The sequence below is a fragment of the Caretta caretta genome, chromosome 6, assembly GCF_965140235.1.
Source record: "Caretta caretta isolate rCarCar2 chromosome 6, rCarCar1.hap1, whole genome shotgun sequence".
Lineage (NCBI taxonomy): Eukaryota > Metazoa > Chordata > Testudines > Cheloniidae > Caretta > Caretta caretta.
In genome coordinates this window covers 64,309,451-64,336,125 of record NC_134211.1, presented here as the reverse complement: position 1 = coordinate 64,336,125, position 26,675 = coordinate 64,309,451, and the positions used below count along the sequence as shown (strand labels likewise).

Sequence of the window (26,675 nt, the reverse complement as noted above, 5' to 3'; positions counted from 1 at the left end):
TCTAAACATGAATTGCACACAGAATTTCAGATGAGGTCTCGCCAGTGCCTGGATAATGGTACTAACACTTCCCTGTCTCTGCTGAAAATACCTTGCCTGATGTATCCCAGGATTTCATTAGCCTTTTTCATGGTAACATCACATTGGCAGCTCATAGTCATCCTGTGATCAACCAATACACCCAGATCTTTCTCCCTCTCTGTTGCTGCTAACTGATACATCTCCAGTTTATAGCAAAATAGTCTTGTAGTTAATCCCTAAGTGGATGACCTGCACTTTTCTTCCTAGCTCTTTTACTACAGTTTTCAAGGTCATCCAAATCTTGTATGATATTATGGTTCTCCTCTGTATTAGCAGTACCTCCCAATGTTGTGTTATCTGCAAATTGTATTAGCACACAGCTACTTTTATGTGCCAAGGTCGTTAATGGAAGTGTTAAATATGACCAGTCCCAAGACCTATCCTTGAGGAACTCCACTCATAACCTCCCTCCAGGCTGACCGTTCACCTTGCAGTATGACCTTTTGTAATCTCCCCTTTAACCAGATCCTTATCCACCTTTCAATTCTCATATTAATTCCTATCCTTTCCTATTTAACTAATAATTTCCCATGTGGAACTGCATCAAATGCCTTCCTGAAATCAAGGTAGATTAGATCTACTACATTTTCTTTGTAGAAAATTGGTTATCTTCTCAAAGAAAGAGATTGTGGCAGACCAACATAATCTACCGTTTGTAAAACCCAATTGTATTTTATCCTGATTACCATTTACCTCTATGGATTTAACTACTCTCTCTTTCAAAATTTGTTCTAAGTCCTTGCTTGCAATTAAGATCAAACTCATGGGTCTGTAGTTTCCCAGTCACTATTTTTTCCTTTCTTAAATATATTTTTCACTTCTCCAGTCATAGGGTATGACCTCCCCCACAAGTTTATATATTCATTAAAAATCCTTTGCTATTGGGGTGGCAATTTCATGTGCCAGTTCCTTTAACATTCTTGGATGGAGATTATCTGGGTTCCCTGATCTGGTTCCATTAAGATGTTTGTTTGGCTTCCACCTCAGATGTGATGATTTCTGCTTCCATAACCTCGTTGTCATTAGTCATGCTGCCCGTGCCCCCAAGCTCCTCATTACCCTTATTAAAAAAAGGGAAAATATTCATTTAGGTGTTTGGCAGTGCCTAGATTGTCTTTAATCTTCACCCGATCCTCCATGCTTAGCGGTCTCACTTCTTCTTCTTTCCTTGTTTTCTTTTTATTTAGTTGGCTAAGGAATCTCTTACTATTGGTTTTAATTTTCTTTGCAAGGTCCAACTCTCCTTGGCTTTTGGCAATTCTCACTTTTCCTCTACACTTTCTGACCTCCAAGAGGTAGCTTTCCTTGCTGATCCATCCTTTCTTCTATTCCTTATAGGCTTTCTGCTTTCTCTTAATAACCTATTTGAGATGCTTGTTCATCCAGTTTGGTCTGGACCCTTCTCTACAAATTTTCCCCCTTGCTTGTGATGCAGGCTTCTGATAGTTTCCTCAACTTTGACTTAAAGTAATTCCAAGCCTCCTCCACATTCAGAAACTTGAGTTCTTCAGTCTAGTCCGCTTCCCTAACTAATTCCTTTAATTTTTTTTAATTTGCCCTTTTGGAATCAAGGACCCTAGTAGCAGACCTCTTATAAAAGAGATGATTAAGGGGAGGAGGGGATATGACAGAGGTATATAAAACTGTGAATGATATGGAAAAAGTGAATAGAGAAGTTTTATTTGCCCTTTTCCACAATACAAAACTCAGGAGTCATCCAATGAAATTAACAGGCAGCGGGTTTAATACAAACAAAAGGAAGTACTTTTTTCACCCAATGCATCATTAACCTGTGGAACGTGTTGCCGGGGATGTTGTGATGGCCAAAAATATAACAGAGTTCAAAAAAGAATTAGATAAATTCATGGAGGATAGGTCCATCAATGGCTGTTAGCCAAAATGGTCAAGCATGTAACCCCATGTTTGCGGCAACCCTAAACCTCTAAGTGCCAGAAGCTGGTAGGGGAAGACAGGTAGAACTTTCCAAAATGGCCCTGTTCTGTACACTCCTCCTGAAGCTTTGGTACTCCCATTATTCGAGGAAGGATTTTGGGCTAGATGGACCATTGGTTTGACCTAGTATGGCCGTTCTTATAATTGCCTGTGCTCACTCTTGGTCCAGCCTCAGTCCCCATCTATCCGCATTTGTGGGTAAGAAATTTGAATTAAGAACACAAACCCCTTACATTTCCATTTTAAAGTGGTCCTATTGTCCAGCAAATTATATGAAATTTGCAGGTATCTTATTAAAAACAAAGGCACATGTTCTCAACTGTCATAAATTGGCATAATCCCACTGTAGTCAGAGGAACTATGCCAATTTTCACCAGCTCAGGATCTGGCCTGAATTTTCCTGGTCATAGCAGCATGACATTTTTGTATGTGCAATGGCATGAAAACATATTCCTCTTTTGCACAGCTCTAGATGGCAAGGAAAAACCTAATCCTTATAACTAAACTTGGAAGGATTGGATTTTTATCAGAAAATGTCAATTTTACCATAAACACAGGCACAAAAATATTTCCATTGATGATAATTGAAATTTACAGATAGGCAAAATAAGAAAAATGCTGCTTGAGTTCTTAGTTTGATTTAAGGATATTTATTTTCTATATTTTGACATGTGATGTTGACAATTTCTGTTTCAATGGCTGTAAAGCTTTAACTTTTTGAATCTCAATAACTACATTCATTAAATAATTTATGGCCTGAGCCTCTATTGTTTGGACCCCCCATAATTTCCCACAACTGCGAAAATTTAAAATCATAAAAATAGAAGAAAATGCTTAAATATAAACACTGATAATAACCACCGAAATTACATGTATAAAAAAATCAAATTCTGCCCAGCCGACTTATAACAGAAGCCAGTTGATAAGTAAGAAGTGTCAGAAGAGTAAGCAAATTATCTAGGTGTGGCAGTTAGTTTTTGCAGGATTGGGAGTCTTGTTTGGGAGCAATTCCCCCCGCCCCCAAGAGCTGCTAGATTCTACCTCTGATCTTTCCCTGCCTCCCGCCACTCCACCAACCTGTTGCTTCTGTATAGTTGTTAGAGCAGAGCAGCTGGGAAAAGAAAAACTGGAGTGTCAGAGTCAACCCTTCAGGGAAGAAGCTCATCACAACACACAATGGGATTGGTCTAGAAGACATGTTCAGCATGGAATCCACACTCCAAGGGGTGAAACTCTGAGTTGTGGCTGTTCTGAGCCATTGGCCTGGCAGGAACACCCTGCTGCGAAAGAAGAATTCCTCTGTGCCCTTGCAATAGCTTGAATGAATTACAGTTATTCATCCATTTGGTATGATAACCATTATTCTAAGTGTCACCAGTAGTCCCAGTCTTAATTATACTCAGTCTTCCCTAGAGGGCCTTCTGTTATTAGGCCACTTGTTACCTATCTTGTCATCCTGAATCTTCTTGCTGTACTTAAATCCTAGTCTCAGTGACTTTCACACAGGGGAATATCTTCACATGGCAGGCTTGGTTTACAGCTGAACAGGTTGATACCATTGGTGAATCTGACTCCTTGTTTTGTTCATCAAGATGGCCTGTAGTCCAGACTCTCAGCCTTTGAGCATCTCAACTGGAGCCCTGTTTGGCTGGGCTGAAATAGCACTTCCTCACCCACAGCCCTAGAACCAGCTGTTTCATTTGACCCTGATTTTTTTTTTCCTGTCTCATAACTTCTCTGCTCATGGATTCCTATGTACATGCAGCTATATCCTCTAGCACGGGGACATAGAGATGCAACTGCCATGTTCCTGCAAGTAGGCAGAGGGAGTATGAGTGATGATTTGGCAGACCCATCATTTCTTCCTGCTCTTTCCCTTTTGCAACCTCCTTTCCAGGTTCATTTTGACAGTGCAGAGGGCTTGTTTCACTTTACATGAGGAAAGTGACTGGGATTCTAGGGAGAATCTCCATGAGGACCATGTCACACCCAGGGTGGACCAGAAAGTGATTGCACAGGGGAATCTGGGCATCTGGGCAGCCCTGCTTGCGCTGATTTTAAAGCTTCTCACCCCTTTCCCCACTGGCCTTAGGATATCAATTCCCTGAAAACAAGTTAACTACTGAGTCCATTCATACTCATTTACTAGTCTCAGCTGTTCTCTACACTGTGAGATGAAGGCCATTCACAGTACTGCTCCTTTAGTGCATGCACACTGAATGCAGTCTGGCCTGAGCTTTATGGTATGTTGCCACTCAGTCTATTTTGTTGATCTATGCAGGCTAGTTACACTCCCTGGGGTGTAAGTTCAAGTTTTTACACGGTAACTATAAAACAAATTTAGTCTAAACAATTAATTCCAACGTGAAAACTTTACTAAGGCTTTTAAGGAAACTAAGCATTCATGGGATAACAGGGAAGGTCTTCTCATGGACCAGTAACTAGTTAAAAGATAGGAAACAAAGGCCAGAAGTAAATGGTCAGTTTTCACAATGGAGGGAGGTAAACAACAAGGTCCTGCAAGGGTCTGTGCTGGGACCTGTACTGTTCAACATATTATTTAATGATCTGGAAAAGGGATTTGCCAGTGAAATGGCAGCACTTGCATATTCAAAATTATTCAAGATAGTTAAGTCCAAAGCTGACTGTGCAGAGTTGTAGTGGGATCTCACAAAACTGGGTGACTTGGCAACAAAATGGCAGATTAAATTCAACATTGATAAATGCAAAGTTATGCACTTTGGAAAAAATAGCAATATATAATGATGAGCTCTAAATTAGCTGTTATCACTCAGGAAAGTGGAAATTTGGAAAGTGACAGAAAATAAGACCAAAAATCTCATGCGCCACAATATAAATCCATGGTTTAGTGTGTCTGGTTCTGGTCACCCCATATCTAAAAGAATATAATGGAACTGAAAATGGTTCAGAGAAGGGCAACAAAGATGATCCAGGGTATGGAACAGCTTCCATATGTTGAGAGACTCAGAAGGTTAGGGCTGTTCAGTTTAGAAAAGAGACAAAGGAGAGGAAACATGATAGATATATAAAATCATAAATGAGATGGAAAAAGTGAATAGAGAAGTTTTATTTGCTTTTCCCCACAAACAAACCAAAGATCACCCAATGAAATTAATAAGCAGCAGGTTTAATACAGAAGAACCTCAGATTACAAACACCAGAGTTACAAACTGACTGGTCAACCACACACCTCATTTGGAACCAAAAAAATGCAATCAGGCAGCAGCAGAGACCAAAAAAAAGAAACAAATACAGTTCAGTACTGTGTTAAATGTAAACTACTAAAAAAATAAAAGGGAAAGTTTAAAAAAAAGATTTGACAAGGTAAGGAAACTGTTTCTGTGCTTGTTTCATTTAAATTAAGATGGTCAAAAGCAGCATTTTTCTTCTGCACTGTAAAGTTTCAAAGCTGTATTAAGTCAATGTTCATCTGTAAACTTTTGAAACAACAACCAACATGTTTTATTCAGTTACAAACATTTCAGAGTTACAAACAACTTCCATTCCCCAAGGTATTTGTAACTTTGAGGTTCTATTGTAGAAGCAAAAGGAAATACTTTTTCCACACAGTGCACAATTGACCTATAGAACTCATTGCCAGGGGATGTTGTGAAGACCAAAAGTATAACTGAGTTCAAAAAAGAACTAGATAAGTTCATGGAGGATAGGTCCATCAATGGGTATTAGCTAAGCTAATCAGGGACATAATTCTGTGTTTGAGGTGACCCTAAACCTCTGCCAGAAGCAGAGGGGAAGATGGGATGGATCTCTCAAAATTTGCCCTGTTCTATACACTTCCCCTGAAGCTCTGGATTTGGCTGCTGTCAGAGACAGGATACTGGGCTAGATGGACATTAGTCTGACCCATTATGGCAGTTCTTATGTGAAGTTGTTTTTCACTACATCTCAAGTTATGGTTTCATGCTTGAGTGCATGTTACCTTTCAGGAATGTTGTTTAAAACAAACAAACCTCATGTTAGACAACCAGGAAGTACGGAGTTCAAGTTGCACTTGTCCACAAGGTACCCAGGCTCCCGTAACTCTGCCTTCATAGAGATGCGAGGCTACCATCTTCCCTTCTTTGCATGCAGAGCATTAAAAGCACGCACCACAGAGCATTGATTCTAAAATTTAATCTATGAATGCCCAAATGCTAATTGTGCTGCGTTGTCAACACAGTAACTCTCTTTCTTTTCACATGTTTGCACAATAGCATAATCTGGCATATGAAGTTTGTAAAAGGAGACCTGCCAGTCTGTGTCTTCTGGCATCTGTAGAACTGGTTGCCACATTGAATCACAAGGCCTGGTTCTGAGGGCTTGATGAGAGCCATCTACAATGTACTGAATACCTTCACCTCCTTGCAGGATTCTGCCCTTAGAGTCTGAGTCAAAGCCCTTGGGAAGACTCACATTGACTTCATGAAGCTTTGGATCAGACCCTTAATGAGGTGTGGGAAATGATTGCCTTCACTGTGTTGTTTGTCTAATCAGAAATTTGTAAAATTCTGTGTGCATTCTAAGTATGATCCTAAAGAAGGTTGTGAAGCAGCGCAACAATTATATGCTTAATGTTGAAGCTTTCTAGTCTTTGTGGTCACTGATGAAAGGAAATTCTGTAGTGGTTGGATTAAGAATTAGGAGTTTCTGATTTCTGAGGGCCTGGGCATGGAGATAGAGTTAAGATGGTTTGGGAGTTGTGTTTGAGAAGTGTAACTGTCACTCTGCATTTTATAATGTGTGAAGATTGTACAGTGTTGTTCTTACAAACTCTTATTCTTGAAAGGTAATACACACCAAAACTGCTGAGATGTGCCTGCCTCAAGTGAGTCTAGAGAGTTTATTAGGCCTCCAACAAGGCAATGTAAGTCTGTCAGAGTCTGAAAAGGCTCAGACCTCCTGTTGTCTGCAGTCCCATCCCGCTGCAGGTGTCCTAAGGTTTGCAGGACAAGGACTTCCTTCCTCAGGGCCGGCTCCAGCTTTTCTGCCGCCCAAGCGGTGAAGAAAAAAAAAAAAGAAAAGAAAAACCCGATTGAGCTGCCGCCGAATTGCCGAGGAAGAGGGAATGAAGGACTCGCTGCTGAATTGCTCCCGAAGACCCGGACGTGCCGCCCCTTTCTATTGGCCACCCCAGGGACCTGCTTCCTTCGCTGGTGCCTGGAGCCGGCCCTGCCCTTCTTACAGACCTCCGAGGTCTGCAGAGGGAGGAGCATACGAAAATTGGATGGGGGGTGGGGTAAGATGAGAGGGGATAGGATGGGAGGAGAGTAGATGAGGGAGGCATTCCTCCTAGGATTTGCAGGATAGAACCTCCTTGCAGTGGCGAAGTTCTCTTTTTCATTAACAAGCCACTCTAGCCATCAGGTTTCACTTTAGATTGTATCACTGCAGGGGTAAGGACCAGAGACTTATTTTTTCCATTGAAGGGTCCATTGACATGCTATAGTAATCTTGCTGAGGTTGACGTTTCCTGTAGTCACTAAAAGAGAACGTAACGTTAGGTAGGTGAGATCATTATACAAAAAATGTGGTCCATGGTACTAGATCTCAGCTAGGTGACTCCAGTGAAGTCAGTTTTATCCCTCTACTATGTTCTCTCAGTCTATGAAGCTGTGATCAGTAATGTAGCAGAAGATCCTGTGGTCTGTTACTTGCCACTGATTCATAGATTCCAAGGCCAGAATGGAGCATTGTGATCATCTAGTTTGCCCTCTTGTATAACCCAGGCCATAGAACTTCCCCACAATAATTCCTAGAGCAGAGCTTTTAGAAACACTTCCAGTCTTGATTTAAAAATTGCCAGTGATGGAGAATCCACCAGGAACCTCGATAAGTTGTTCCAAAAGTTAATCACCATCACTGTTCAAAATGACAGGTTTCAGAGTAGCAGCTGTGTTAGTCTGTATCCGCAAAAAGAAAAGGAGTACTTGTGGCACCTTAGAGACTAACAAATTTATTTGAGCATAAGCTTTCATGAGCTACTGCCACAAGTACTCCTTTTCTTTTTACTGTTCAAAATGTATTTCCAGGCTTAATTTGTCGGGCTTCAATTTCCAGCCATTGGATCATATTATACCTTCTTTGCTAGACTAAAGATCCCTTTATTAAATATTTGTTTCTCATGTAGGCACTTATGGACTGCAATAGACTCCCTGCTTAACCTTCTCTTTGTTAAGCTAAGTAGATTAAGTTTCTTGAGTCTATCACTATAAGGCAGGTTTTCTAATCCTTTAATCATTCTTGTGGCTCTTCTCTCACCTTCCTGCTAACTGTGTTCCCTCCTTATCCCCATTCTCATGTTTAGGTCCCCAGTACATTTCTAGATATCCCAAATATCACAGGGGTATTTGGAGATATTGGTCTAAACCTAAATATCAGTGATATTTAGGGAACTATTCAGTTTGCTGCATAGTACCATTTAGGGACGATAGTTTCCTGTTGCGTTATTCCAAATGTTTTTTATCACACTTTTTGTCACTCTCCTATTGCATGTGAAGTAGCATTTCTGGCGTATGTGGGTCAGATTACCCAGCTGTCAGTTCCAGCAGTAGTAAAGGGTGTGGCTGCCAGCAATAACGTGCTTTAAGCACATGAAGGATGTTATAAATTTCTGCTATTTTCCTTCATTTAAATGAATTCAACTCGTTGGAGGATGGGAATTGGGCCTAACTTCAGGGGCTCAGAGGCCCTCTCTATTTCCTGCATAACTTGTAGATTGGTGAGCTGAAGCACTGGTGTGGACTTGAAAGCTCCACAGAAATAGATTCCAGACTGTCAGTTCCCATTTCTCCCTCACTTTTGGCTTCTGCTCTGTATGTCTGAACTGTGTTTCCACTTGGCTTCCCAGACAGCAGCGGGGCCATTTGCAGCTCTTAGCCACACACCCCAGAAGAACTTCTTCTAGTAAAGGGAAGCCACCTTCTCTACTGTAAAATGCCCCCTAGTGGCAGCAGTAAGTACACACAGCTGCTACAGAAGTTTCCTGCCTCAAATGGGGGCAATGCATGAAGTGTGCAGGTTTTAGTGTGAGCCGTTAATCCAGAAGGAAGATGGGGGAAGATGCAGGACGTACATGGGGATAAGCAGTGACTCTCAGTACCTACTCTCGCTAGCCCACAGTGTTGAATCTGTCTGTAGGAGCAGTGAGAGCCCCCATGACACCAAAATGTAGTGGCGCAAGAGGAATAGCTCAGATTGAATACAGAAGCTGTGGAAGGTCCAGGGCCAACAGCAATGAATGGATACAATTCACAGGGGTTTTGTATGAACAAAAAAAACTGTTCCTGGAATGTGTATTTCGGATTTTTTCTCTAGTAGCTGTACCTCTCAAATGGCCACTGTCTACACTACCAATTTGTGTCAACAAAAGTGATGTCAAACACCCAAAAGTCGACCTAATACAAATCACAATTTCATGTTCACACTTGCTCCCTCTGTCGGCAGATCGCGTCCACAGTGGGGGCACCATCATTGACAATGTGATCAATGTACTGTGGGTACCTATCCCACAGTCCTTCTGTTGCTAGGTGTTGTGGGATGACAGAGTGGATCGCGGTGCATCTTGGGACAGTGCTAAATGTCCCATGATGCATTACTTTTTCCCAGCACTCCATGGGCTTCCAGCTTTCTTTCACGGCATTTTTTCAGCGGCCCTTTGCTGGGCACCCCAGCATCTTTGTGAGAAGGGATGGATCCCCCACTGCTCTGCTAAGCTCTGTTAACGGTCATGAAGATATTGTGGATGGCAGTGCAGTTAATCATGAAGTTCCTAACTGAGGAAGACTCACAGGTGCCTGACATTCTGCGCGTTCTGGATAGGAGCAACTTTAGATTGCTTTTGGCATTCACAGAGCAGGTGCATAGGATAGACCATCACTTTTGGGCTCGTGAAACAAGCTGTACCTATCATATTGTCATGCAGGTGTGGGATGACGAGCAGTGGCTACAGAACTTCTGGATTCGGAAAGCACCTTCCTGGAACTGTCCGCAGAGCTGGCCCCAGACCTGCGGTGCAAGGACACCAAAATGAGAGCTGCCCTCTCAGTAGAGAAGCGTGTGGCAATCGCTGTGTAGAAGCTGGCAACTCCAGACTGCTACTAGTCAGTCGCGAATCCATTTGGAATGGGGAAGTCACCCGTTGGGGCTATGTTAATGCAAGTGTGCAGGGCAATAAATCATAACCTGCTACGAAGGACCATGACTGGGAAATGTGCATGAAATAGTGGACGGCTTTGGAGAAATGGGTTTCCCTAACTGTGGAGAGGCGATAGATGGCACACACATTCTAATTTTGGCACTAGACCACCTTGTAATGGAGTCCATCAATAGGAAAGGGTACTTCTCCATGGTGTTGCAGGCACTTGTGGATCACTGTGGGCAGTGATGTGGATCACTGACATTAATGTGGGGTGGTCTGGGAAGGTGCATGACACACGCATCTTCAGGATCACAGGCCTGTACAGAAAGCTGCAAGCAGGGACTTTCTTTCCTAACCAGAAGATTACAGGTGCAGGGGGTTGAAATGCCCATAGTGATCCTGGGGTACCCTGTGTACCCCTTATAGCCGTGGCTCATGAAACCTTACACGGGACACCTGGACAGCAATAAGGAGCAGTTCAACAACAGGCTCAGTAGGCGCCGGATGACAGTTGAATGTGCCTTTGGCATATTAAAGGCACGCTGGCGATGCCTTTATGGCAGGTTGGACCTTACTGATGATAATATTCCCGTGGTCATAGCCGCATGCCGTACATTGCATAATCTCTGTGAAGCTAAGGGTGAACTCGGGTGGAATGCTGAGGCAGACTCCTTGGCCACTGATTTTGAGCAGCCAGATACCAGGGCTGTCAGAGGAGCCCAGAGAGTAGCTATTTGAAGCAGGGAGGCTTTGAGGTAGCACTTTGACGTATCTCTCTGTCTTAATTGCTTTAATGTTACATTACATGTAGTTTTCCTAGGGGGCAATGGTGACATTTGGGGCCTTATATTCCTATAATAAAGTGATTAAAATGCCTGTGCATGTATTGGCAGTGCCTGCAATCTCATCTTGTACCAAAAAAAAGATGATTTACCATTATAAAAGTTTTCTTTTATTGCACAAGAAATAGCGCACACAAACATACAGATGCTTGGCGGGAAAGGAGGAACCAGGGAAGGGCAGACTTTCACAGCTGTTTGTAGGTCCAGCTATCATTGTGAAAGTTGTCCGAGGGGGTGGAGTGAAGAGGAAACCGAGAAGTCCCAGAAGGTGGAAAGAAATGAGCGGGAGGAGTTTGGCAGGGCATGGAAAAGAGTTCTGAATGTGCTGCAGTGGAGGTCAAGCGCTGATCTACTCAGTCTGCTGTATTATGAAGGACTTCAGCATCTGTTTGCTCCTCCATTACTTTAAACATCTGCTCATTAGCATCCTTAACAAATGCATTATTCTCTTTTCTGTCATGCTATTTGGCTTCCCAGCACTCCTTTCATTCCCTTTTTTCTGAATTGGAGCACTGCAGGATGTCCCAGAACATGTCATCTTTGCTGCCTCTTGGGCACTATCTTATCTGGTGGAGACGCTCGGCAGGGGTGCGTGGGGTGTTCCTGAAGGCCACATCTGGTAAAGCACAGGGGACAATGCACAGAAGCGAGATTGTTATATTTACACACAGCATTGAAACATTTCAATTAATACACTTTTTGCAGCATTGCTGTCACTTTCTCACTGACTCTAGCCAGGTACACATCTCTGCGAACACCCAAAGCATGGTCAGTGTTGGCGGGGGGAAGAAGGGGCGCTCCACATGGAGAAAAGAGCACACACTCCTTTGCAAGGGTCATGGTGCAGCATTCTAGGGAACAAATTCTAAAATTCTCCCATACTTTTCCACAGGTGGGGATAATTCTAGCAGACAACTCACTGCTAAGGGTAAGCTGGGAAACGAGGGTACATCCACTCCATGCTTGTGGCTTGCGCCCTGCTCCCTATGCTGCTCGCCTATGTGCCGCTTTGGTCTCCGCACAAGTGATTTCCATATGGCATGGGAAAGTTCCCTACAATGAGGGAAGGAACAAAGCTGCTTTGCCAGGGAACTTTAAGCAGAGGATTACCTAGTACCTCCAGGAAACTTTCTTCGAGATCTCTCTGGAGGATTCCCGTGAGATCTCAGCATGCATCAACACCCTGTTCCACCATATTGATTAGCTACACAGGGAAATATCCAGCTCACAGAAACCCAGACAGCCTCCCACATTTCTTTGCCCTGAGCCCACCTGTGCACTACGCAAGCCACAGCCACTTACCAGAAGTCTCATCTCCAGCTTCTGGCTCACTGCTGAGAGCAACTGCTGAGACTGGCTAGGTACCTCTGTAGTGGAGAACAGTTCCTGGCTGCCTGCCTCACTGGGCGACCCTGCTGGGAGCTGCACATCCTCATCTAACTCCACCTCCTCATCAATAACTTCTTCCTCTGGGTTAGGTCCTCTTTCCGCCATTTTTGTGTCCTCCAAAGTATCCACGGGGCTCTTGGTGATGGAGGTGGGGTCACCACCGAGGATAGCATCCAGCTCCTTATAGAACCTGCAGGTCTTAGGTGAAGCAGCGGAGCGACGGGTTGCCTCCCTCACCTTATGGTACGCTTGCATCAGCTGCTTAATCTTCGCTCTGCACTGCAGCATGTCCTGATCATAGCCCTTTTCACATAAGCCTCGATAAATCTGCCCGTAGATATCCCAATTCCTACGGCTCAAGCGCAGATGGGACTGTACAGCCTCCTCTCCCCATATCCTGAGCAGATCCAACAGCTCTGCTGTGGTCCAAGCAGGAGAGCGTTTGCTGCTATAACCTGCCATGGTCACCTGGGAAGATGCAATGAGGCCTCTCCATGCTGAGCCAACAGGAAATGAAATTTCAAAAATTCCCGGGGCTTCTATGAGGGAGGGACGGATGATTGTTTACCTGGCTGCAGGGCAGTGGAGTTCAAACTGCTGATCAGAGCAGTCAGGATGGGCATTGTGGGACACCTCCTGGAGGCCAATTAAGCAATGAAATGAAGTGTGGTGTCTACACTTGCACTTTGTCGAAAAAAATGTAGAGGAAAAAGACATAAATCTCTTGTGAGGGTGGATGTATTTTTTTTTTTGCCAAAACCAGACATTGTCCTCGACAAAAGTTGCCCCCCAGTGTGTACGCATTCACTGTTTGGGTTGACGAATGGCAGTTTTGGTGACACAACTTGGTAGTGTAGACAAGGCCTTCATGTAATGTTCCTTAAATTGAGCCACATTTGAGAGGTACCTTAGTGTTACTCAAGCTGTATTCTCTCTCAGATGGATGCCTAAGAATCCCCATGCTACCTCTTCAGAGTTCAGTTTGATGCAGCCTAGTCCAGCCCTCGTAGCTCCCTGTCTTCATTTTATGAGGGGGGATAAGCATCTCTACAGTCAACTTAAAGGGCTTGTTTAGTGCAACAAGGCTCCCTGTCCCAATTAGCAGAATCAGCTAGGAGCCTCAACTGCCTTCTCAAAGCCTCAGACCAGGGCCGGCTCTAGGTTTTTTGCCACCCCAAGCGCGCGCGCACACAAAAAAAGGGCCAGAGTGCCACCCCTTGAAAAGTTCCGCCTCAAGCACATGCTTGGTTTGCTAGTGCCTAGAGCCGACCCTGCCTCAGACAAACTGGAAGAAGGCAGCATTCCTTATTCCATCCACTTTTCAGTACTTCTGCTCCCAGGGACTCTGTAAAGCCTGACAGGAATCCAGATGAGGATTCACTACAGATCTTTTAAGTTTCCTAGGGCAGCCAGTCGGTACCTTTTGAAAGCATGATGTGTGTTTATTTTGACCTAGAAAAATCAAGACTAGTGTTTCTGATACAGGACAGTTTACCTGTTGTGTCTCAAAGGACTTGCACACAGCCCTCCACAGAAGGGAATGCCCTTCTTGGGGGAGAAAAAAGTATTCCGCATTGTCTGGCATGTGTGACACCCAGGAAAGGGTTACACTGCTGGAAACCGTGTCTGGCCATCAGGGTAGTTGAGTTGTTCTCCTGATGTAATGTTTCTAACTGATTATTCTGCCTAGGGAGCTACAATAGGCAGAGTTTCCAGGGATTCAGATACTATTGGAATTCTCCCTCTTCATTTTCCTTGTACAGCTTTAATTAAGTTCAGTTGGTCTAATCTCATTTTCTCTATTACCTCTGGACTGGTAAGTATTACTACTCCAGCCACAATACATTGCAAAGCAGGCAGCTCAGACCTAAGGAAAAGGCTGTACCACTGTTCGGATTTCCCAAAGTTCCCTTTGCTAGCTTGTTGAGATTCCTATTCCACTGTGGAATAGTAACAAGATGGCTTTGGTGGTTGTGAAGACCCAGACTGGCGTGTCTCTGACAGAAGGGGAACTACTCAGGCCTGGTCTACACTTAAAAGCTAGGTTGACATAGCTACAGCACTCAGGGTGTGAAAATGTCACATCCCTGAGCAGTGTAGTTATACCTGCCTAGCCCCTGATGTAGACAAGGCTAGGTTGATGGAAGGATTCTTCCGCTGCCCTAGCGACCATCACTCGACAAGGTGGATTACCTACGGCTATGGAAAACCCCTTGGTAACAGGGTGTGCTGAGTCAGGAGCTAACTTAGCACCCTGTCACTCCACTCCCCACCAGTACTGTATATATTAATGGGGACCTTACTGGAAGGCGGGTAGTTGACTGAGGGTGCCACTTCACTGAGGAGAACTACAGCTGAGGGTCTGATTGAGGGGGAAGCAACCCCAGCTCCTGGGATAAGATAAGCAGACAGGAAGGCAGTGCTGGGGAAGAGGACAGAGCTGAAGGAGGCAGAGATAGGCAAGACTGACTGCTGCTAGTACTGGTCCCTGCCCTAGAAGAAAGTGGGGAAGCTGGCTCTGGACTGTAAATGTATGTAAATAACACTGCAGGCTGTAGCCTGCTGGAAAAACACAGTACAATATGGTGGTGGCAAAGGAGACCTAGAGTGGTTTTGGTTTGTGATTAAAGCCTGAAAGGTCTCTCTCTGGATTGCCCCGTGACACCCTCCTGTCACATCTACACTACAGAGCTGCTGTAGCTGTACCACTGTAGCACTCCTAGTGTAGACGTGATCTTAGGCTTCATCATTGCCCTCAAGCTCCATAAATTGCCCTACTTGGTGAGTGATGGCCTGATGACCACGTGTCCTTAAGTACGTTTTACAGTTCCTCCTGGCTTGATTGATTTGCCCTGTGAAAAAGCTAATAAAAGCAAAAGCCCTCAGCATCATTTCCACTCAGGGAACGGCAGGAGCAATTGCCACAGTTTTCTTTGAGCTGCTCAGTGAAAGGAATCAAACAAAACAGCTGCTCCAACCACTCCTTCCTTCTGCTTCTCTTTTTCTAGCACTAATTCTCCAAAAGCTCCACGACTGTGTTAATTGTTCTAATGGTATTTTTGTGATTCCTTCTTAGCTTTGATCCAGCACCTTTCCCCAGAATTAAATGCACACTTAAAAAAAAGGCCCCTTATTTTATATATTCATTTTCCAAGGAGGCAGTATGTTACCAGAGCTACTGGGGCTGGAAAAGGGATTGAGGGGCATGCAACCAAAAATGGAGGCAAGGGTACTAGGTTTGGAGGTACTGGTCAGGGTTCAAGGAGATAGATGGGTAAAATATTTGCTTTTCAAAGGTGAGCGTTGGGCTAAATTTATATAATATAATTTAAAAAATGAATTTTCTTAAGATCCTGGATGGAACTAAAGTGACCTGCTGACAAAATCTTATTCAGTGGTTCTCAAACCGTGACTTGTGGATCAGTCTGGACTATAGATCCTTTCCTGTTAACTATTCTTAAATCCATGATGTAGGGATATGGTCCATGAGAAGATCTGGCAGTGGTGTTTAGAAATTTGGGGGGAGTGGTGACTCCATGAGGAAGTCACTGATGTAGGAATTTGTCCCCAAAATGAAAATGTAGAACATTACTGATTCCTACATAATTTGGGTGTTTACAAGTAATTTTGGAAGCAAAAGAACTACTCAAGGGACATGTATTCACTTCTCGGATGCTTAGTACCAGTGCCCTGGGTTCCACACACTTATCTCTAAACTTTAAAGTACTTCCACATGCTACTGTTATTCAGTAAAAATGTATTTGGACTCATGTCCTAGGGGAGAAAGGGTCTGTGTCACAAAAACAATCCCCTGAGCCATCCCATGCCATCATGCCAGATTTTGCGTGGTTATTAGCAAAGCAAAACAAAACATGGCAGTACACATGAGAGCATACACAAAACAATGCCATGCATGTGGTATGTGTAGGACCCACAAGACACTGGGATTTGTTCTTGGTGGTTTTTTTACTATTTCAGTAGTTTATTTTAAGGAAGAATGGAGGAGCTAAGAGTTACAATAAGAAAAGGACTTCAAGGTGCTATGGCATATATCTACTTTGTAAATTAATCAACCTGACTGCATCAATGTTACAGAAAGTGGGGAGCAGACAGAATAGTTCCTCACAATCATCCATTCACCTGGTTACGGCCAACTGTCAGCTTAATGAAGCTCAGGGCAATGTCAGTCCAAATCTTTTGGCATTACAGAGTGAAAATGGTATCAACTGTGTTCTGAGAGCTACCCGCAGGACTGGCTTTCTGATCTATGAGCCCCGAATAAGGAGAGAGCGGACAGAGGGGATAGAGCAGACAGGAGTAGTTTTCCCCACCTTCCCCAAACCTGCTGATTGAGGGACAGGTTGGGCTGGCCAGTCACTTGGGAGTTTGCCTTTGGCACCCAAAGAAGAAGCTTACATTGTTTGAGTTTATAGCTGGCTGTGACCTCAAAAGATAGCCCCTGTAATCAAACAGGTTTCAGAGTAACAGCCGTGTTAGTCTGTATTCGCAAAAAGAAAAGGAGTACTTGTGGCACCTTAGAGACTAACCAATTTATTTGAGCATGAGCTTTCGTGAGCTACAGCTCACTTCATTGGATGCATACCGTGGAAACTGCAGCAGACTTTATATACACACAGAGAATATGAAACAATACCTCCTCCACCAGCAGGACAGTGGGGTGGGAGGAGGTATTGTTTCATATTCTCTGTGTGTATATAAAGTCTGCTGCAGTTTCCACGGTATGCATCCGATGAAGTGAGCTGTAGGTCACGAAAGCTCATGCTCAAATAAATTGGTTAGTCTCTAAGGTGCCACAAGTACTCCTTTTCTTTTTGTAATCAAACAGGAATCTTCTGAGCACTGAGGAATCCAGACCATTGACTGACTGGGGGGGAGGAGGAGGAGGTGGTGGTTATAGCAGTCTCCTGATACACATGCCTTGGTGCTGGTAACAATGTTCCTTTTCTGTTTGCTCTGCAGATCCTGTGTGGGAAGGAGATCCCCCGTTGGGTGAATCGCCTAGCCTACTTCAGCTCGTGCATCCCTTTCCTCCAAAGTTGCCTCCCCAGGGAGTGGCTGACCCCAGCAGCCCTGCAGACCCACATCAACCTCGGCCTCCACAAGGAAGAGCAGGGAGACACGACAGATGAGGAGTCCCCATCCACTTCTGCCGCTCCCTCAGCCTCAGGCACCTCGCGAACCTGTAGGCATACCCGGGTCTAAGCTGTGCCCAACATGCTCCCTTCTCTCGCTCTCTGGGTTTCTTCTATTTCTTTCTCATTTCGTCTCTTACAGCAGCTTTCTTTCTCCCTCTTTTCTTCGCCCACGAACATTGAGGGAAACCCCCTTTAATGAGAAGACGAGCTCTTGATCCTTCTCGAAGGGTTGTCACTACTGTTGCTTGGCAAAATGATGCTGAACTATAGCATTGTGCTGACAAGTGTGGTGGCTAACCTGGATTCTCCTCTCAAGGCCCTCTGTGCTCCTTGATTCACAGAGAACTGTTGACTTTCTGGGCACGAGAGCATGGGACTAGAGGGGAACCATACCGGGAAGTTCCTTGGCTGGAACTGTTTTTATTCTTTTATCTCCCCCTCTCTCTACTCTCCAGTTCTGTCAAGGCTGCCCCCCACCTACAGCATACCTCCTGGACATTCCAAATGAAGGAAGCAGAACCTCAGTTTGACTTTCTCATCTCTAAGACCAGCAACAAGCTCCTACCTATCCTCTTTTTTGTAATTACCAGGTTTCTAAATCATTCGAAGGACAAGTGAAAGGTATTGCTGTTGTTTGAGCACCAGTTTTCTGTGTTAGAATTTAAGAGATTAGAGGACTGCCCCCCCCCCCACAACAATACCACAATTACCTAGAAAACAAATGTATAATGGTGGTTTTTATTTGGTTACAACAGGGGGCGGGGGTTACTGCTTGGGGGTAACTACTAAGTAGATGCAAAGGTGGCCTTTGATGGATTGGTTCTCTTAGTTTCCCAACCCAAGTCACCAGTTTCACATCCCTGGTTTACTATTTCCCTTCCTTTTCAGTGGGGTGTTAAATCTGTCTTCTGGCTGGCTAGCCTGCTGCCTCTGGCAACCTGTGTTTTGTGGAGGGACTTCTGGAGTGAGAGGATGGTGAGAGGGAATCCCTTGGGCAGACTGCTATTTCCTGCAGTCTTTCTTCACAGAACCAAACATATGGGTCCCTTGGCAGCCATCTACCCAGTCTACATTTAAAGCCAAGCCAGGAAGGCGAAAACTATCTAGACAGAGAATAAACCAGAAGAATTGACATTTGTTCCCCTGCCTCAGAGGCTGTTTTGGGATGGAGAGGGCAGCTTGGAATCCTGTCAGGAAGCAGAGGTTGCTGCCCCCTGTACATCCCCATGGCATCTTTTGTTACATAACACTCTCTTTATTTCAGTCATTTGCAATAGAACAGGGGCAAGGCTGGTTGACCAACCACCCCAGCATTGGTTCATAGATATATTATGCCCATGATGATGGTTTCTATGCTGGGGGGCAGGTGGAGAAGGGAGCAGGTATGCCAATTCCATTATTCAGTCACCTAGCCAGGAATTATGTTCAGTGACTACACCAGCATGGGAAGGGAAAATCTAGGTCCCTCTTCCCCCACCATGCAGCTATGCAGAAGAGGAAGACAAAAGAGCCTGAGGATGCATGTGTAATGTATTGATTTAGGGCCTGATTCTTGGAAGCGCTGCGCTCCAGCTGAAGGCAGGAGGAGCTATCGGTGCTCAGTGCCTCTGAAAATCAGGCTCTTAGAGTGAATAATCCTGTCTCCAGCAACAGTGAGAATAACAGACTGCTAATTACAAGCAGCCAAGCAAGCTACTCCATTAGCTCAAGTTTACAGAAATTGTGGGCCTGGTATTGAAAGTCCTGGGTTTGATCCCCACTGATATGCCTGGTGTCTGTACATACGTGGTCTCAGTTTGTTACGTGTGTGTGTATCCAGCACTCTATTATCCTGGGTTCCCGGTATAGTTGCATAGAGCCAGCATCACATTCTCTATTACCCTGGTTTGTTCCGCGGTGATTTACTACGATCAGCATCATATTCTCCATTATTCTGAAGTTGCCAGAGCTGCTGCCCAGACACAACATTACACAATACAGTACTGCGCACTCAGTTGTCCTGCAGTGACTCGTGTCACTGCCTAAACCAGTCATGCAATCTCCATTTTTCTGAAGTTCCCAGGATCTCTGCCAAAAAACAGCATTATGACTGCAGGTATGTGCAGTGACTGGAAGGAACTGAGTGGAGGTCTCCCGGAGCTTTCATTTGGCGAGGGAACATTGCAGTCATATTAAGAGGTAATAGCAAATAGTCCCTGATTGACTGCCATCCATCCATCACCCCAACCTGCTGTCTTGCATCTGATCTCATATGAAGTGTCACATTGGAAGTCCCAGGTGGAATCAGGGCATCGGTGACATACCTTTCCTAAGGGAACTGCTTTGTCTAAGGGTATGTTTACACTACGAAATTAGGCTGAATGTATAGAAGTCGGTTTTGTAGAAAGCGGTTTTATACAGTCGATTGTGTGTGTCCCCACACAAATGCTCTAAGTGCATGTAGTCGGCGGAGTGTGTCCACAGTACCGAGGCAACCATCGACTTCCGGAGCGTTGCACTGTGGGTAGCTATCCCGCAGTCTCCGCCGCCCATTTGAATTCTGGCTAGAAATCCCAGTGCCCGATGGGGCTAAAACATTGTCGCGGGTGATTCTGGGTACATATCGTCAGGCCCCCCTTCCCTCCCTCCTTCCATGAAAGCAAGGGCAGAGAATCGTTTTGTGCCTTTTTTCTTGAGTTACCTGTGCAGATGCCATACCACGGCAAGAATGGAGCCCGCTCAGCTAACCATCACCGTATGTCTCCTGGGTGCTGGCAGACCTGGTACTGCCTTGCTACACAGCAGCAGTTTGTTGCCTTTTGGCAGCAGACAGTGCAGTATGACTGGTAGCCATCGTCGACGTAGTCCTGGATGCTCTTTTAACCGACCTCGCTGAGGTCAGGGGCGCCTGGGCAAATATGGGAGTGTCTCAGCCGGGTCATTTCCCTTTTAAGTTTCATCTCATGGTGATTGAGTCCTACTGGCAGTGCACTGTCTTTTAATCAGCAGCCAGCAGAAGTTGATGGCCAGTAGTCATACTGCACCATCTTCTGCCGAGCACCCAGGAGATGACAATGGCTAGCGGTCGTACTGCACAGTCTGCTGCCAGCAAGATGTATAAAGATAGATGAAGTGGCTCAAAACAAGAAATAGACCAGATTTGTTTTGTATTCATTTTCTCCTCCCTCCCTCCGTGAAATCAACAGCCTGCTAAACCCAGTTTTGAGTTCTATCCTTGAGGTTTTGAGTTCTATCCTTGAAGGGGCCATTCAGTTTCTCGCAAAGCCACCCCCTTTGTTGATTTTAGTTCCCTGTAAGCCAACCCTGTAAGCCATGTCGTCAGTCGCCCCTCCCTCCATCAGGGCAACGGCAGACAATTGTTCCGCGCCTTTTTTCTGTGCAGACGCCATACCACGGCAAGCATGGAAACCGCTCAGATCACTTTGGCAATTAGGAGCACATTAAACACCACACGCATTATCCAGCAATATATGCAGCACCAGAACCTGGCAAAGTGAAACCGGGTGAGGAGGCAACATCAGCGCGGTGACAAAGAGTGATGAGGACATGGACACAGACTTCTCTCAGAGCACGGGCCCTGGCAATGTGGGCATCAAGGTGCTAATGGGGCAGGTTCATGCGGTGGAACGCCAATTCTGGGCTTGGGAAACGAGCACAGACTGGTGGGACCGCATAGTGTTGCAGGTCTGGGACGATTCCCAGTGGCTGCGAAACTTTTGCTTGCGTAAGGGCACTTTCATGGAACTTTGTGACTTGCTTTCCCCTGCCCTGAGGCGCAAGAATACCGAGATGAGAGCAGCCCTCACAGTTGAGAAGCGAGTGGCAATAACCCTGTGGAAGCTTGCAACGCCAGACAGCTACCGGTCAGTTGGGAATCAATTTGGAGTGGGCAAATCTACTGTGGGGGCTGCTGTGATGCAAGTAGCCAACGCAATCAAAGATCTGCTGATATCAAGGGTAACGACCCTGGGAAATGTGTAGGTCATAGTGGATGGCTTTGCTGCAATGGGATTCCCTAACTGTGGTGGGGCTATAGACGGAACCCATATCCCTATCTTGGCACCGGAGCACCAAGCCGGCGAGTACATAAACCGCAAGGGGTACTTTTCAATAGTGCTGCAAGCACTGGTGGATCACAAGGGACGTTTCACCAACATCAACGTGGGATGGCCGGGAAAGGTATATGACGCTCGCATCTTCAGGAACTCTGGTCTGTTTCAAAAGCTGCAGGAGGGGACTTTATTCCCAGACCAGAAAATAACCATTGGGAATGTTGAAAAATATCTATAGTTATCCTTGGGAACCCAGCCTACCCCTTAATGCCATGGCTCATGAAGCCATACGCAAGCAGCCTGGACAGTAGTCAGGAGCTGTTCAACTACAGGCTGAGCAAGTGCAGAATGGTGGTAGAATGTGCATTTGGACGTTTAAAAATGCGCTGGCGCAGTTTACTGACTCAGTTAGACCTCAGCGAAACCAGTATTCCCACTGTTATTACTGCTTGCTGTGTGCTCCACAATATCTGTGAGAGTAAAGGGGAGATGTTTATGGCGGGGTGAGAGGTTGAGGCAAATCGCTTGGCTGCTGGTTACGCACAGCCAGACACCAGGGCAATTAGAAGAGCACAGGAGGGTGCTGTGCGCATCAGAGAAGCCTTGAAAACCAGTTTCATGACTGGCCAGGCTACGGTGTGAAAGTTCTGTTGGTTTCTCCTTGATGAAACCCCCCGCCCCTTGGTTCACTCTACTTCCCTGTAAGCTAACCACCCTCCCGTCCTCCCTTCAATCACCGCTTGCAGGGGCAATAAAGTCATTGTTGCTTCACATTCATGCGTTCTTTATTAATTCATCACACAAATAGGGGGATAACTACCAAGGTAGCCCAGGAGGGGTGGTGGAGAGAAGCACCAGGCGGGGTGGTGGAGGAGGGAAGGACAAGGCCACACAGCACTTTAAAAGTTTAAAACTTTAAAACTTATTGAATGCCAGCCTTCTGTTGCTTGGGCAATCTTCTGGGGTGGAGTGGCTGGGTGGCCGGAGGCCCCCGCACCGCATTCTTGGGCGTCTGGGTGAGGAGGCTATGGAACTTGGGGAGGAGGGCAGTTGGTTACACAGGGCCTGTAGCGGCAGTCTGTGCTCCAGCTGCCTTTCCTGCAGCTCAACCATATGCTGGAGCATATTAGTTTGATCCTCCAGCAGCCTCAGCATTGAATCCTGCCTCCTCTCATCACGCTGCCGCCACCTTTTAGCTTCAGCCCTCCACCTCTCCTCCCGGTCATTTTGTGCTTTCCTGCACTCTGACATTATTTGCCTCCACGCATTCGTCTGTGCTCGGTCAGTGTGGGAGGACAGCATGAGCTCAGAGAACATTTCATCGCGAGTGCATTTTTTTTCGCCTTTTGATCTTTGCTAGCCTCTGGGAAGGAGACGATCCTGTGATCCTTGAAACACATGCAGCTGATGGAGAAAAAAAAAAGGGACAGTGGTATTTAAAAAGACACATTTTATATAACAATGGGTACACTCTTTCAGGGTAAACCTTGCTGTTAACATTACATACACAGCACATGTGCTTTCGTTCCAAGGTCACATTTTGCCTCCCCCCACCACGTGGCTAGCCCCTCCTCCCACCCATCTCCCCGTGGCTAACAGCGGGGAACATTTCTGTTCAGCCACAGGCAAACAGCCCAGCAGAAATGCACCCTATTTCAACCAGGTGACTATGAATGATATCACTCTCCTGAGGACAACACAGAGAGATAAAGAATGGATGTTGTTTGAACGCCAGCAAACCTACACTGCAATGCTTTGTTCTACAATGATTCCCAAGTATGTGCTACTGGCCTGGAGTGGTAAAGTGTCCTACCACGGTGGATGGAATAAGGCTGCCCTCCCCAGAAACTCTTTGCAAAGGTTTTGAGAGTACATCCAGGAGAGCCGCGAATGCCAGGGCAAATTAATCATTAAACATGCTTGCTTTTAAACCATGTATAGTATTTTAAAAGGTACACTCACCAGAGGTCCCTTCTCCACCTGGCGGGTCCAGGAGGCAGCCTTGGGTGGGTTCGGGGGGTACTGGCTCCAGGTGCAGGGTAAGAAACAGTTCCTGGCTGTCGGGAAAACCGGTTTCTCCGCTTGCTTGCTGTGAGCTATCTACAACCTCATCATCATCATCTTCCACGTCCCCAAAACCTGCTTCCGTGTTGCCTCCATCTCCATTGAAGGAGTCAGACAATATGGCTGGGGTAGTGGTGGCTGACCCCCCTAAAATGGCATGCAGCTCATCATAGAAGCGGCATGTTTTGGGCTCTGATCCGGAGCGGCCGTTCGCCTCTCTGGTTTTCTGGTAAGCTTGCCTCAGCTACTTAAGTTTCACACGGCACTGCTTCGGGTCCCTATTATGGCCTCTGTCCTTCATGCCCTGGGAGATGTTTTGGCATGTTGAAAACTGGAACGGAGTTCTGACAGCACGGATTCCTCTCCCTATACAGCGATCAGATCCCGTACCTCCCGTTCGGTCCATGCTGGAGCTCTTTTGCGATTCTGGGACTCCATCATGGTCATCTCTGCTGATGAGCTCTGCATGGTCACCTGCAGCTTGCCATGCTGGCCAAATAGGAAATTGAAATTCAAAAGTTCGCGGGCCTTCTTCTGTCTACCTGGCCAGTGCATCTGAGTTGAGTGCTGTCCAGAGCGGTCACAATGGAGCACTCTGGGATAGCTCACGGAGGCCAATACTGTCTAATTGCGTCCACAGTACCCCAAATTCGAACCAGCAAGGCCGATTTCAGCGCTAATCCCCTTGTCGCGGGTGGAGTAAGGAAATCGATTTTAAGAGCTCTTTAAGTCGAAAAAAAGGGCTTCGTCGTGTGGACGGGTGCAGGGTTAAATCGATATAACGCTGCTAAATTCAACCTCAACTCCTAGTGTAGACAAGGGCTAAATGTTTTACTAAACAGCATACATAACTAGGTTTATTTTAATCCAGGCAAGCTGCATTCTTCCTCCATTCAAGCCTTTGGGGAGAGGAGACATTCTTGAGGTTGCAGGACACTCCTTTGGTGCAAGCTGTCAGCACTATCAAAAGATTTTAAAAAATTGCAACGGGGACAAGAAGCTGGAAGAGAATCAAACCATCACTGTGGCTAATTCATAGCTCAGAATGTGTTCTAGTCCTCAAGACTGCTGCTTACCTCCCTACCCTGGCCAAGCTACCTGACCAACGGTGACCAGAATAAAGAAAGCGACACTGTGGAAATAAAAAGTATAATAACAATATTGTTACCTGTGTAATTAACCACATTTTAATGATTAAAATGGAGTTTTTAAAATCTAATGTATTGGTCCCCACTGATTCAGTTCGTTTATTTTGGGCACTTTGCTTACCCTTCAGAGTGTGAAATTAGACTGGTTGATTTCACTTTCTGGTTGTAGTCACTTTTACTTCCTATTTCTCCTGCACTGCTCAGTGCTGTTGTTTGGGCTCCTAACACTGTCCGGGAAGTTTCAAATACAAACATTTTCCACTGGAAAAAATATATATGTTTGTGTACATTTGGAAAATATTTTTATTCATAATGTTTTGTTGCTCCCCACCTCTTTTTTCACTTAATTACAAAACCTTGTGGCCAAAAATACTTGACAGTGTCCCTTTAAAAGGAAACTGAGAGGAGCCATCTTGGAACCTTGGGACTAACATCCGAGAGTGATTCTTCTTATAGAGGGCCTTGCAAAGATGAGGTGATAAGAGTTCAGGCATGGTTATATTAATGCTGGAATGAGAGAGAGAGGTTAGCAATAAACAGAATCTGCTCTCAGAAACTATATTTCAATAATGCCAGCTCTCCCGATTTGGGGAGACATTTCTTTCAGAAGGCCCCTGTCATTTGACTACTTCCCTCTCCTGATCTAGGATTTGGGGACCCCCAGCTCTGAAATGCTTAAAGATCATAGAAAACAATAGCTCTGCTTTTAGTCTTTGTCAGTTAATTCCGTGAATTTTGTACCACTGCATTGGGACAACACAGTGAAAAGTGCCAGTCCCAGCACCACAGAGGGCCGGGTTGCAGAGGTGCTCCCCTTCCTCACCCCCACCCCTCCCCAATACTTTTGGTTGGAGTTGTAAGCATTCAAGACCTTTGAAAATCAGGCCTGTATTTCTCTTGCATAGCTGATAACTTCAAGAAGCAATAGCATTTGTGAAGATGTCAGTCCAAGCTAAGCAGCCCTACATCTTCTGCAGTTGAGAAGTGGCGTACATGTGGCATTTATGGTAAGTGACTTGATGACCTTTTTAATTTTCAAGATTTTAGCCTGCTAAAAAAGAACAGCATTACTGATACTAGAGATGGAAATACCTCATAGGCAATCCAGCTTAGGGCAGCATTGTTCCCTACAGTATACTTTCCAGGGCTTTGTCTGATTTAAAAGACCCAAGCTATATGACTTCCATCATTTCCCATAGGACACGATTCCATCTGTCTCATTGTCAGGTAGGTTTTTTTGGTATTTAGCCTAAGTTTTTTCCTTTTCTTAATTTCATCCCATCACATCTAGTTATTCCCCTTAATATCCCCTTAAACAATTCTTCTTCTCCCTCACCTTTAGTGTTTGTACCCTTCAGATCAGTTCAATCATCTCATTAGATGGATTGGTTTCTTGGAGGATTTGGTCACTGAATGGAAACACCATTAAGGGGTTGTACACACTACCATGTATGTTCATATAATTTATGTCACTCGAAGTGTGAATAAACCACCCTCCTGAGCAACATAAGTTACACTGACAGAAGCGCCAGTGTGGACAGTGCTGTGTCAATGGGAGAGCTGCTCCCACTGACATAGCTACTGCCTCTTGTGGAGGTGGTTTTATTATGCCCATGGGAGAGCTCTCTCCCTTCAGCATAGAGCATCTTCACCAGATGTGCTACAGTTTGTTTTTCATTATATATTTGATCATCATGCATAGTTTGTTTATGCTTCTGGCCTGTCTAACATGGAAGAGCAAACAGGGCCCTAATAAAAGGGGAATCAACACTGAAGTGCAGAACTGTTTCTACAGTTTCATGTTGCCTCAATGAATCGGGATCCTTCTTACA

The 26,675-nt window shown here is 45.2% G+C and overlaps 1 protein-coding gene across 2 annotated transcripts in view; it reads left to right on the top strand.

The window, feature by feature from the left end:
- LOC125638026 (deubiquitinase DESI2) overlaps positions 1-24,914 on the top strand; it is an 80,398-nt gene extending 55,484 nt beyond the window's left edge. For both annotated transcript variants that reach the window (XM_048853179.2, XM_048853180.2), the window contains one exon: positions 17,404-24,914. In XM_048853179.2, the coding sequence (XP_048709136.2) occupies positions 17,404-17,646 (243 nt within the window). In that variant the 3' untranslated portion in view covers positions 17,647-24,914. The remainder of the gene's footprint in view (positions 1-17,403) is intronic.
- Positions 24,915-26,675: the final 1,761 nt, after the last annotated feature.